The sequence below is a fragment of the Halyomorpha halys genome, unplaced genomic scaffold, assembly GCF_000696795.3.
Source record: "Halyomorpha halys isolate HHAL.00 unplaced genomic scaffold, Hhal_1.1 Scaffold241.1, whole genome shotgun sequence".
Taxonomy (NCBI): Eukaryota; Metazoa; Arthropoda; class Insecta; order Hemiptera; family Pentatomidae; genus Halyomorpha; species Halyomorpha halys.
Genome location: NW_027105010.1, coordinates 695,259 through 708,928, shown reverse-complemented (window position 1 = coordinate 708,928; position 13,670 = coordinate 695,259). Strand labels below are relative to the sequence as shown.

General features: G+C 28.7%; 1 protein-coding gene across 5 annotated transcripts in view; it reads left to right on the top strand.

Annotated features, from left to right (window-relative positions):
• The window catches only part of onecut, a 196,024-nt gene that overhangs the window by 34,677 nt on the left and 147,677 nt on the right, over positions 1-13,670 (top strand). For 2 of the 5 annotated variants that reach the window (XM_067047309.1, XM_067047305.1), the window contains exon 2: positions 13,524-13,553. The exons of the other annotated variants lie outside the window; for them this stretch is intronic. In XM_067047309.1, coding sequence (XP_066903410.1) covers positions 13,524-13,553 — 30 coding nt within the window. The remainder of the gene's footprint in view (positions 1-13,523; positions 13,554-13,670) is intronic. 5 annotated transcript variants of the gene reach the window in all.

The following is a 13,670-nucleotide window of genomic DNA, read 5'->3' as shown; positions in this document are numbered from 1 at the left end:
TAATAAACAGCTATTATTAGAATCAACACCTGAAGATGGACGGACAGTCCGAAACGTCAGAAAGCATATTTTATTAATGTAAAATTATATAAAAAATAAAAGTTTGAAGTAATAAAGTAGGTATAATATTTCCTAATTGATGCCTTCAAATAAAAAATTTTCTAATGAATTATTTTTTTAATGTAACCTCAAAATTAAATACTATTTTTTCATTACTTCATTGCCCTATGGCCATGCCATAGTTTTGTTTATCCATTGCAACTGTTCTGATAAATATAGCAAGCAGTAGTAGAACAGTCCTTAGCCTCCTGATAAGGTGAAAATATCGACTAGGGTCCAGAGAGTTGCCTCAATGAGGAACAGCTGATATGCCGGGCCGCTCGATAGTAACCTGTTGCAGCCAACTCCCCTCTCCTCTTTGTCATCCCATCTACCAACTTCTGTATTAACCCGCCATCGGAAAACTAAATATATGGAGCAACCTAAAATTAAATAAAAATTTATAGATGGTATAAAAGTTTATAGATCATTCTACTCAGTTATCTGGACCTAATCCTACTATAAATGTAATTAAATATAATGATGGAATTTTTTTTTAAAAATCATAATATGTGTTTATTTCAAAATAAATATGCAATAAAACAAATAAATATTTAATGTAAAAAAAAAATAGGTAATTTAAACTTAAAAAATAACAGACTCAACTTTCAAGAAGGTGTTAATAAATTACACGTAGTTGTAATGGTAATATTCTTCATCCATCCCAATCTTTCTGTATATGGTTCTTTATTATCAAATCGACCTGGGTCCTGTTTCATAATAAAGTACAAGCTAATACTATTAATCTTTTAGTTTGTATTTGGTACAATTTCACTGACTTATACAATTCCGCCAGATAATTTTTTACTTTTAAACTCATCTACATCACTATTATAAGGCCTATCTGGACATACGGAGTTGGGCTTTGGGGCTCCACTAAACCATCAAATTCCTCCCGAATCCAATCCTTCGTAAAATCCTTAATACTCCTTACTTTGTCACAAATCAAGTCATCCATCATGACCTCAATGTCCCATATGTTGCGGATTTGGCCAAAACCAGATACCATTCCTTCCATGGAAAACTTCCCAACCACCCAAATCCACTTGTTTTTAATCTGGCTTCTCTTTCAGTACCTAATAATCCTCCTAGGCGTCTGAAAAGAAGATGGCCTCGGGATCTTCTCCTCTAGAAATGTTATTGGAGTTCTATCAATTGGTAGAATCTTCACATGTTTCTATCTTGTCACTATCACTGATTTCATAATGAAAAAATAATTCTAGAAAACAGATAGTAATGATAATAAAAACAGATAAATTCATAATGTGTAATAGAATGTCTTAGTTGGATTTCTTACGTTGTAAGTCACTGCACGATTAACTGCTTGTAACTGCGAAAGGAATTTATTAAACTTTTTTTTTTTTATAAACCAAGGGGCATCTACTGAAATTCTTAGGACCTTGTTTCATCTTTCTCATCAGTTAATTTGCGAGTGATATGCATCTTTAGTTTTAAAAAAATTAATTTTTGACGATTCTGTAGCTGATTTTGCTACAAATAAAAATAATTAATGTTTATAATTATAAATAATTTATAAGTTGATTTGATTATTAATAATTATAAATTGATTTTATTTAAGCCAACTGACAGATTGTTTTATTTTATTGCATTTAAATAGGTAGTACCTAATTGAAAGCAATAAAATCTCTAAAATTAAGCTCATTAACTTTCATAAAAATACATCTATATTTTAGGTTTCCTGGTTAATAATTTAGGTATGATAATTATCTATGTTGTATTTTGTATCTACGAATGTTCCTTTTTTTCTAATTTACAAAAAAAATAGCTTTGAATTAAAAAAAAAAAATTAAAAAGTACCAAGTAAAAAGGGAAATGCATACTAAAATATGTACTTGAAAAAAAAAAAATTAAAAACAGTGAAATATGTGAAAATTATATTAAAACGGTGAAATATTGAAAGCTATGTAAAATAAAACTTGTTTAAAATATCACGAAATGTTTTCAGGAAGCATTAACATGTTAATAGAAGTTGTAATGTATAGAAGTAAAAATAATAATAACTAAGTGATTTCACTATAAAAAAATAATAATGATAAGCAATAATAAAATAACAATAAATTATTATCTCTAATAATCATGCTGTTTCATCTTTTAGCTATAGACCAAAAAAAAAAAAAAGAACTAATTTACAATAAAAAATTGACATATATTGTTATTATTTACATCTATTTGTGAAATGTAAATGGGAAGTATTGCGATCATGTAAAATTTTGAGTCCAAGATTTTAACGAAAATGGGAGATTTAAGGTCCCATCAGCCCAAATTAACCAGTCTCGCAAAACGCTTGTGAGTATGTGAACAGCCTTGGAAAAGTTGTAAGGAACTGAAATTACGTAGGTTTGTACCTGAGGAGTTATAGCTAAAATTCAAGTTTTTAGCTAACTACCCATTGGTAGCACTCTAACGACGTTTTACATTAGCTGATCTCGTGACCATCTTCTTTTCAGGCGCCTCGGAGGATTGTCAGGAATGGAAGAGGATGCAAGGTTAGAAACTAGGGGGTTGAGTGGTTAGGGAGTTTATAATGGAAGGAGTGTATCTGGTTCTGGCTAGATCGGTTACATAGGGAACATTAAGGTCTTTATATATGATTTTATTTGTGACAAAGTATGGAGCATTGAGGATTTTGGATTGTAAGGATTGAATACGAGAGGAATTCGAAGGTTTAGTGGAGCCCCAAGCTCACCTACATATGTCCAGATTGACCTTATTACAGTCATGTAGATCCGTCTTTTGTAATGTGTTGGAAGTTTAGACCGTTTGTCTAGTAAGTGCTGTGATAGTCGAAATCGACGTGCAGTTTCCTGACTTTTCAGTCTTGTGTGAGGAGGGATCAGGGATTATATGATTGGAATCCAGGATTGGGTATAGGGGTTTCAATATGAGTTTTTCAAGGATTTTGCCCATGGTCAGTAATAGTGAGATAGGGCGGTAGGATGATGGGTATTCTGGAAACTTTTGGGGTTTGGGGTTCATTTTAACTATAAATAATTTCCAGGGGTCAGGAAAATTTGTGGAACGGAGTAAAATAAACCTAAACACAAAATTTTCTTGAAAACGGTTTTAAACATTTTTGTAAGGAAAATGTACAATTTAATGTTTTTTAGTATCAGCTAACTCCATTTCTCATATAGTCTGACAGGGCTCTAAGATCAGAAAACTCTTATTTAGTTTTTATTTATACAAATAATTCATTTGCAAATAAAATGAATACATATTTATTATACAAAAATAAATATATGCAATGAAATAAACACGAATTGATACCAGAAAAATATTTTTGAAAACTATAAACATCACTCTCTCACGTTTAAGACCGCGGATTAATTTGAGCGAACGCCCCGAAACGGATGAGTGTGAAGGGAGATAGCGGGGTTGCCCACATACTTTAGCAGCTTTGAGCATGAATGCCGAATATTAAAAATAACTAAATTAAATATTTCTTATTGCTGGTAGAAATAAAAATGGCTGAATATAAACTATAAAAGAATTTTATTATTAACTAAAGTAAAAATATGTTTCCTGGTTAAAACAGATTACCGTAAATAAGAGTAAAATTGTGGATGTATAATATACCGTTGTAATGGCAAAGATAGTAGGAAAAATAATAAATGTTTTTGTGTGTCCATGGTTGCTATAAAAATAGTTAGTTTTTACATTTACTAATCTATATATTATATTAATTTCTATTCAGAGTTGAGCGGAAAGCGCAAGGTGTGCGATGTACGGACATCACCGCATTTTTAAATTATTATTATAATTTATTTTTATTTTTCCTTTAATTTTATTTAAAAGTTCGATCTCACAGAAGCTTTCCGATAGGGGAATTAATATCACTAAGTATGAAACAGCTCTGACCAACAACTGACGCTCAGGCAAAAAAGTACCACAAGCAGCTGTTCCGGATAATGTGTCGGTGAAGCCAGTAGGGGTTATTCGGGGTTCACTAGCTTGCTCTAGCGTCTGAAATTAACTGATATCTCAACGGGTTCTTAATAATTAGTATCTATTTTTTTTTTAAGTTCTGAAATTGTAAATACATTACTAAAGCTATTACTCAAACAAAACAATTAGCTTAATAAATTTTAATTTATCTGAAATTTTTTTTTTATTGTTTATTTATTGTAATTTACAACCGTACAAAATAATACAATAGGTAAATATGTAGTATGTTTCATATACACTTGAAAATCTTGGGAAGGAACCACCCATTGGTGGTACTTCAAACATTAATTTAACTAGAAGGTCTCGTGGCCATCTTCTTTTCAGACGCCTCGGAGGATTATCAGGGATTGTTAAGGATGAAAGATTAAGAATTAATGGGTTAGGATGGTTAAGGAGTTTGGAATGAAAAGATGCATATCTGTTTTGGGCCAATTCTGTAACGAATAGGAGGTTAAGGTCTTTGTGAATGAGTTTATTTGTGACGTAATAAGGAGCATCAAGGATTTTACGTAGAATTTTGGATTGTAACGATTGGATGCGGGAAGAATTTGATGGTTTGGTGGAGCAGACCTGGATGCCAGACTCGATCTGAAAATTAAAATTACATATTTAATTCATTTATTAGTATTTCTTTTAATTAATGTATAATTGAGATAATAAGGGACCTGGCTCCTACCTGTTAGGCAAAGGTTCCAAAGACAGTTTAATATTTTTTCTATTATATTAACAATGGATCGACTCTATGGTCGGGAGATACCCGTAGGTTGGGTTACCATCCGTTCAGGATTCGTCCGGACAACCAGGGATTGATTACCGCTTCCGGAACTCTGACTGGGGCAATAAAAAATAACCTAAAAAAAAAAAAAAATAAAATGAGGACATTCCCTCAAACTCGTTAATTGAAATTCAATGTCAATCCAAACAATAAATATTTTATTTGAAAGGTCATCAAGATTGCAAGGATTCGTCGGGGCTAAATGAAGAACAAATTAAAAATATTATAAATTATTATAATTGTAATATATATTATAATTTGAGGAGTAAATGGAATTAATTTATTATTTCACTTATTAAAACTCTAGTGATACATTTGCAATTCTGTCACTCTTTACTGCACTTGTTATTGATTATTATTCTATTAATTTATATTTATATTATTTTATTTTACTTCGTTCATTTCTTTTTCCTATGCATATTCTTATTGTCTTTTCATATCTTAGGGTGTTATCATTTAGGCTTAATAAAGACCTGCAAAGTGGTGCGATACTTTGGTAACTACAAATAATCTTCCACTTTATATTTTATTTATGTTGTAAATATATAAATAAGAAAGAAGCTACCACATAGTTAAACTTCTGTCCAGTTTCTCTTGATATGTTTTTGAAAATTAAAAGAAAGCTAGGTTTTAAAAAACTTTTCGTAAATATTACTATATTATTAATTTTTTTTTTTAAGAATTCCGAACAAGAAAAAAACATTTATGATTTTATTAATTTTACAATTTACTTTCAGTCGACGATTATATTCTTAATTTTCACAAAAAATTCAGGATCGAGGTCACTCACATTTCGACCCTGATATCTTTTCATATCTGGTCTAATAATAAGTTGGATCGTTTCTGAATATACCAAATTATTCTGACGTATCATAACTAACCAACGTAAGATCGGGTTTTAACAGAGCAAGGCCGTGGCATATCGACGGATTCGTATTATTTCTTATAGAAAAGTTATATTTTACCACCAAATGAATAATTTCTCTTTTAACAAGAATTTAGAAATTTTACCAACTCCAAAATTATAAGTGGGGCACCAGGAATGGTTTTGACATTATATCTGATTCTTTCTGTAATAATTACCCATACAATATGGAGATATACGAATTATCTTTTTAATTTATAATAATATATTTTCTTTCTCATTTTTTTCTATAAATTTAATCTTAAATTATTAATAAACTAAAATATTTTGTTTCTTTTTGGATTATATAACTTAATATTTTATTTCTTCAATTCTGTTGCTTTAGTTACATATTTAATTACCTTCATATACGATTTATTACTTACTTTTTTAAAAATAATTTTTATTTTATAAATATATTTACTAACTAGATTTTCATATGTATTTGTTCTTACCATTTATTTAATTTTAACACTACTTTTCTCATTCAACCTTTATCTTCGTGTAACACTTAGACTATACATGTCGCTCAATACTATTTATGTATCTATGACGTTAGTTATTTTCTAATCCTTATTAGTTAGTTATTATCTAATATGTATATCCTTATATTAATTGGTTGTTATCTTGTTTTTTTGTTCTTAGGCTTGAAATTATGGCCGGGACGTAGGCAATAATAAATAGGTTTTTACGCGTTATTCACTGACCACACCCCCAACCATCTTCTCCACGATCAACTATTTACTCTTCATTATTTTTTATTTAATTCTATAATATATCAATCTTTTTTAATCAATTTATTATTGTTGTTACAACAACCGATCAATCAGATTATTTGTCATTTCTCTTATATTTGTTGAATATTCCCTACCCTTTTAGGGTATTATATTCGGAAACACTTGAATGATTCTCCAGGAAGGGAAAAGGGTGCCTTGGAATTATTATTCCCAGTATCTTGGCCGAAGATATAATGTTGTTACTTTGCGATTTCTGGAAATTTATTTTGAGAACCTTTTATCAGAGTAATATACAAGATTATGTCAGAAAATTTCCAAGAATTATGTAGCTTTTTCCTCAATTAAAATTATTTTCCAAATGGTTTGAGAAAAAAAGACCAGATAAAAGTAAGAATTCGTACTGGAAAGTTCATTAGGCGCGTTCTGAGAGAAAATAAATCTAATGAATAATATGGACTGACTTGTTTTATTTTTTTCTCTGAAGGAAATGATTCAAATTTAATTAACGGCTGTTGTAAAATCTTCTTTAATATATGAATAAATAAATAATTATTAAGGAAAAAACAGAGGAAACGTTTCCAGTCCTTAATGGGACTTCTTCACTATTAACGTTACTTTTAAGGCTTCCATGGTGGGAAAAAGAATCCTTATAAGAGTAATCGTGTGTCCGCTAGGTGTGTCTAAATGAACTTTGGACTACAATTTTGGAGCACTGGAATGAAATTAATTATCTTCATTGCACATTAGTAAAAATTACAAAAATTAAAAATTGCTGAGCGTCTTAAAAAATCACACTTATTAATAATTGTTAATAACTTTATTGAAAGCAAATTTTTGTTTTTATGATTTTGTATACATTTAATCAAATTTACAATATTTTTTTTTATTCCACATCTGAAAATGAATCGACTGGTATATTAATTACTCTACTATACTAAGATCTCAGTACTGAAATAATTCAGACCGAGTAACCTAGCAGATCAAATATAAATAATAATTTAATTTTTAAAATAAAATAAATTGAATCAAGTCTCAAAAACTTTATTAATATTTTAAATGTTCAAAGTTTCGGACAACCGGGCCATCCTCAAGGACAATCTTAAATATAAATTCACACCTCATATCCAACTGATAAAATTGTTTGCAGGCTATTCTGCCCTGGTATAATAATGTTAGTTAAATAAACCTATTTTGTCATTTAATTTTAAAACGTTTAATTAAAAATTATTTTACACTGTTATCACTTACTTATTATGAAGTTAAGATAAGTAGGTGACGTTTTAACATTTAAAATATTAATAAAGAGTGATTGAGACTTGAATGGATCCAATTTATTTTATTTAAAAAATAAAATCAGTCTCGAAGAAGTGATAAGATTGTATATAAATTAATAATAATGAGTGAGATAAAATTATTTTTCATAAAATGACACAAAACGAACTTTCTTAAATGAACTAGAACCGGAGATAATTAAACCTTTAAGAATTTTTTTTAATTACATATCTTTTTAAAGATATAAAGTCTAATAGATATTGATGATACATTTTTTTTCTGGTCTACCTTACTGAAAGCGACTTTTGGTTTTTATATTTTAAAACTCATTCAATACGATCAACAATCTTTTGTTCATTCTTTCTTATTTTACAAGAAAAATACAAATAGATGGGTATGTAATAAACGTTACTTGCAAAGCAATGGTGGAATACGATAATGTAGACAGTTTCTAAAATCATATATTTTTTTTCCCGGCTCCTAGAGTGCATTGGCAATAACACTCGGACACCTCTCTAGTATTTTTATTGAACTAGAATCACCAAAAAAAAAGTTTTATTAAAATCGTAGATTGGTGATCCCAAGTTCCAGTTTAAAATGGCGAAATCTTTTAATTGATCTGTTTGAATATAGATGTTTACTGCGTCTTATCGAATTTGTATTCCCAAACCAGTTGCCTTTGTAAAAATTTAAATAAATATTTTTCTTATATCTATACCGTAAATAACTTTCCCTTGGAAATTAAATTTGATGTATTCATCATTTGTATTAAAATCTTTAGTAAATAAAATTGTACTGAATACCAAGTTTACATAAAAGAAAATTAGAATGAATGAAATAATTATTATAATTTAAAATCATAATTAAACATTTTTTTTTTCCTATGCCACAGGAAGTGGGCTATTACGCCATTTTCCCTCTCGCAGCCCAATACAATTTGACTCTTCCTCTTAGTTGGTCCGCATCTCGCTAAACTAATAATTAAACATCTTGAGATGAATCTTATTTAAATTTTATAACTTTTTTTTTTTGAAAAATTATTTATTATGTCTAGAAATTAAAGGACTTCTTAATTTTATTTAGGCTTAAACTAAATATCGTTTATATATAATCATTACAATTGTTGTAATAAATTATAATATAGAAGGTTGACTGTGATAAAAAGTTTTAATTTTTAATTTAATGTGAAAAATTGACAAATTAGTGTAATTTGTGAACTGAAATTAATTACCTGGGCTGAATAGCCTGCATTAAGTTGTTTTTTAAATTATGTGGTTCTAAAATTGTATTAAGAATGGCCGAAACGTCGGACTCATAAAGAAATAAAAATTATTTTGAGACTAAAATTGGATAAAATTTATTTATTTAAACTAAATATTGTTAATGATTTAAAGTTAAGTAAATTCCATACTTTTTAACAATAATAATTTTATGACTGATAATCGTTTATTTTTATGGATCATTTATAAATAATACTCATTGAATTAGGTAACTCGATTACTGTAAACCGATCTTTACATCAACAAGATTTTTTTGTCCTTTAAAAAAACGTCTATGCCATTCACTCAAGTATTGTTCCGATTTCTTTTATTCTTGGCGTCCAATGTGAATTCTATAAAGCTCTTAGTCCATCCTTATTTCTATGTACACAATACCAGACAGACCATTTCGTTAGATTTTTTTTATTATTTTTTTCTATGGTGGTGTTTTTTTTTTTTTTTAATTCAGGTTCCTATATCATCTCAGAATGTGGGCTGTTTGAAAAAATATATAACTTAAATAATTTTACATGTGTTATACGAGTACCTTTAATTGAAAATTGCAAATATAACGTTCATCAGTTATTTGGCCAATTTTTATAAATATGAAATTAAAAGATTTCTAGGTAAATTTTTATATTTTATTATTATTACTGCTCCATCAAAGTTTTTTTGTATTTCTTATTTAATTTTTATTGCTAGCTAGGACTTGAATAATTTTATAAAGGCATTTTTTTTTTTAATAAGAATTAATAAATTATTTTTACTATGAATGGTTTGAAATTTGGTTTTAAACAAACAAAGCTAATCAATTATAACAAGTCATTTTGCCATTGGGTAGTTCCTTCCCCATATTTAATTATTGTATTTTTTGTACAGTAAAAAAACGTATAGTTCCATCCAATCCCCTTCTTTGTCCATTCAATGCTCAAAACATTGTGGAACGAAAAGGATGGAAAACAATTTATGACTGGTAGTTTGCTTAGAATTGTTTCAAAATAAATATACTAAAATGTAATTAGAGTGCTACCAATGGGTAGGCTCTCTACACGTCTGTATCACTCCATTATAACTGAAATCAAATTTACTGAATGTATTATTATGTACAGTTGTAAGTTTCAATAAAGATATTTAAAAAAAAAAAACATAGATTATTATGCATCTATTATTTTATGATTGTACAAAAAAAAAATATATTATGTAGTAGTTACCTAACATTTTCTGTTTCTGGATTATAGTGGGCTAACCAGGGTCGTCATTATGGGGGATAACCTGCGGCTGGTCCACATAATGATTAATAGATCAAAATTAATCATAAACAACTTTTGTTATCTATAAGGTTTAATTATTCTTTGTTGATTCCTTACCAATATGCAAAGAAAAAAATTGAAATTTCAACTATTTAGTGATACGATTGTTTTTTCTATGAAAGCAACCTGTTTATGGTAAAGCCATTTTTTCTATTATTAATTATGTGGAAGTAATAAAAATATAATATCTAGGACCCAGACTCTAAATTCCTGTTGCCCTTGTACGATCTTAACAAGTAAAATTTGCGAGCTGTTTTGAATATATTTGGGACAAGGATCAAATGTTTCGATAGAACAGGTCCATAGATCTATTTTGGAGTTGGTGTAGGAAAGTAAGTAGGGATGTGGAGTGATGCCAGGTGTACCCACATCCATACAGCTGTCCGATCCAGCTGCGACCCCAGTTCCTCAATTCCACGGTAATAATCTCTCTCGCTTTTTTTTTAATAACACCTCCACGATAACTGTAGTTTTCAAAAATTGAATAACGAGTCCGTAAGACAGTGGTTCTGAAACTCCTGACGGGCCAAAAAAAATTAGTGCCACTATTGTCGGGCTAAAAAAAAAAAAATCTCAGCTCTCTTTTCGAGTTAAAAAAATGTTTGCGACACCCTTGTCGAGCTAAAAACAATTCGCAACACCAATTTCGAACTAAACAGAAATTTTGTGGCCCCTGTTAAAAAAAAAAAATAAGCAGTTATCTTTCAAACGGTTTGAATAGAAAGAAAGATGTAGGGAGACCAATAAGTGAAACGTCCCAGCCACTACAGACCTCATTCGACGGTATGACAGTATTCAAATTATATGGCCCATTTCATTACATCTGCTGAGTTATTACGTTTGATACATTGTAAAAACATCTATCTCATAACTTGAAAACTATCTTCTCGTCAAAAACAATCTTAATTTGATTGAACTATGACAAAAATAAAAGAATTTATAATAATACTATTCTTTATTTATTCTGGGATTGATCCCTTAAGAATAACATTACAGGAGTCAAAATTAGGCTTTAGAGCCTTAGATATAAATATTTATAAACCATCATTAAATATAATGAAAATAATGAATTTGAAAAGATAAAATGAAAAAATAATTAACAGAATATATAAAATAAAATAAAACCATATGTCATTTCATAAAACATAAGGTAACTAACTTGTGATAATAAAAAAAGATAAAAAATGATAAATGAAGAGGTACGATTTCTGTCAATATGGATATTTATAAACGAAAATCTGAAACGTCAAATACAGAAAATATATGAACCAACGGTATATTTTTTATTATTGTCAAAAAGGTAATAATAAAAAGAATTCTACCTACTCTTAATCTTAAGAAATAATCCAATAAATGAAATAAAAGGAGTAGTGTTGATTATATGAGTCTTTACATGTTTATAGATTTTTCATAAATATTAAAACATCTAATAATATTTATGTTAAATATTATCTTTCTTTCCATCTATTCACATATAAGATGTGATAGGAGAACTTATAATTGTTATTCTTCCGGAATTGAGTGGACAGACGGTGGACGAAGGTACGGGATTTGAAGGTGGGAAGGGTATTAGAACTACGAATGAAGGAGGGAATAAAGTATCTTATACTGTATCTAACCATATATTAAATGATTAAACATTATTTTTGCTAGAATTTAGTATTTTCAAACTCAACAGTAATCAAAATTAACTTCATATCCAGTGACATTATACTAGTGGTAGACGTATCATGGAAAATGATATAAAGGTGTTACCATGATCAAAAGCGGGTTCTACTTTTAAATTGCAAAAGCTTGGTGAATATTAAATATTATTGCCTCGGCTCACCTGGCATACGCTTGCAACACCCCAGGTTGCCACGGCAACCAGTTTGAGAACCCCTGGCATATGTATGATATGTACTGGCGGAAACTTACTGTACACTCGAAGTATCAATGTCGCCACCTATATATTTATTTTTGATTTCATAATACGAATTTTGGCTAAACTAATTTTGTATATATCGCAAGTGTACTTTAAGAAGATGGTATTCAATCATTTCCAGAAGACTATTCGTTGTTTTACCTCATGTGGAAAATTAGTTTTGCCTAAAAAAACCTAATAATATGTTTTTATTTTTGAGAACTTCGCAGTTGTTTTTTTTTAATTTTTATTTATTAATATTTATTTAATGTAGAATTTCGACGTAGCTCAGCGAAATTTATAAAACTGTAGAGACATATGTTTGAATTAAAACAGTACAGAGCTATACGTTCACTCTTTTATTTATGAGAGGTTCACGTTCTATTTGACTTGAAGTGGCTCGAGCGGAATGTTCAAAAAAGGCCAACTTAATATGATGTTACGCCATTTGAATTGAAATTCGTTTTTATGTTTTTAAAGGACACTTTTACCGAAAGTATCTAACTTGTGCCATTCAAAAAGGTATATTACGTTTCAGTTATTCATGAAATACATCGAAAGTTGGAGCCTTATATGGAATGCAATACCTCCAGCATTTCTGTATTTCAGTCTTCTGAGTAGTAACCTGAAAATGTATGCTTTATTATACTCCCAAACATCGATTTAATTTATTTTATATACTTCTTGGAAACCATATATAATAATGGTTCCTTCTGGGATCCAAAGGAGATGATGGTACACATTTCTTGTTTCTTACTAACATGAAGCAATTATATTTATATTCTTTGACAGTAGCTAATACATCTAATCATGAAAATAATTAATCATAATACCTACAATACATCTGACAAAGGTATTTTTGTTTTTAATTAATAAATTTTAACATTTGTTAGCATAAGAAGGGCAATTGAATCGAATCAAAACAGGTAAATAAAATATATCAGTACAACATCTGATATTACCGAGAATTAACTGTTAATTATTATGAATTTATTAATTGCTTTTGTACTTTATAAATCATGATTCGGTGAAATAATAAATTATTTTCATCGCTTTTTAATTTCATTTCAAAGTTATATCTGAAAAACCTTTTCAACGAATTCTAATTCAATTAAGGATTCTCAGCAACGCATAATTTTGAAATGTTGACAAATAATTTATATTTTTTTAAATACTTTTAATCTGGTTTGACTGTGAAAGATGTATATGTTACCTAAGTTTTAATTATTTATTTGAGGTATAGAATTCTAAAATCAGCTTAGTCTTTTCTCATTTTTTTTCTTTTTTTATTTTTTCAGTTAACAGTTTCGGTACTGGATTATCACAAGGTAAAATACATTCTATTAATGCATGATATTCTAGTATTATAATCGATGTTTTAAAAAAAATATTCAATTAAAAAATATATGAATAAAATTGAATTAAAAATTGTTTTATTCACTTCT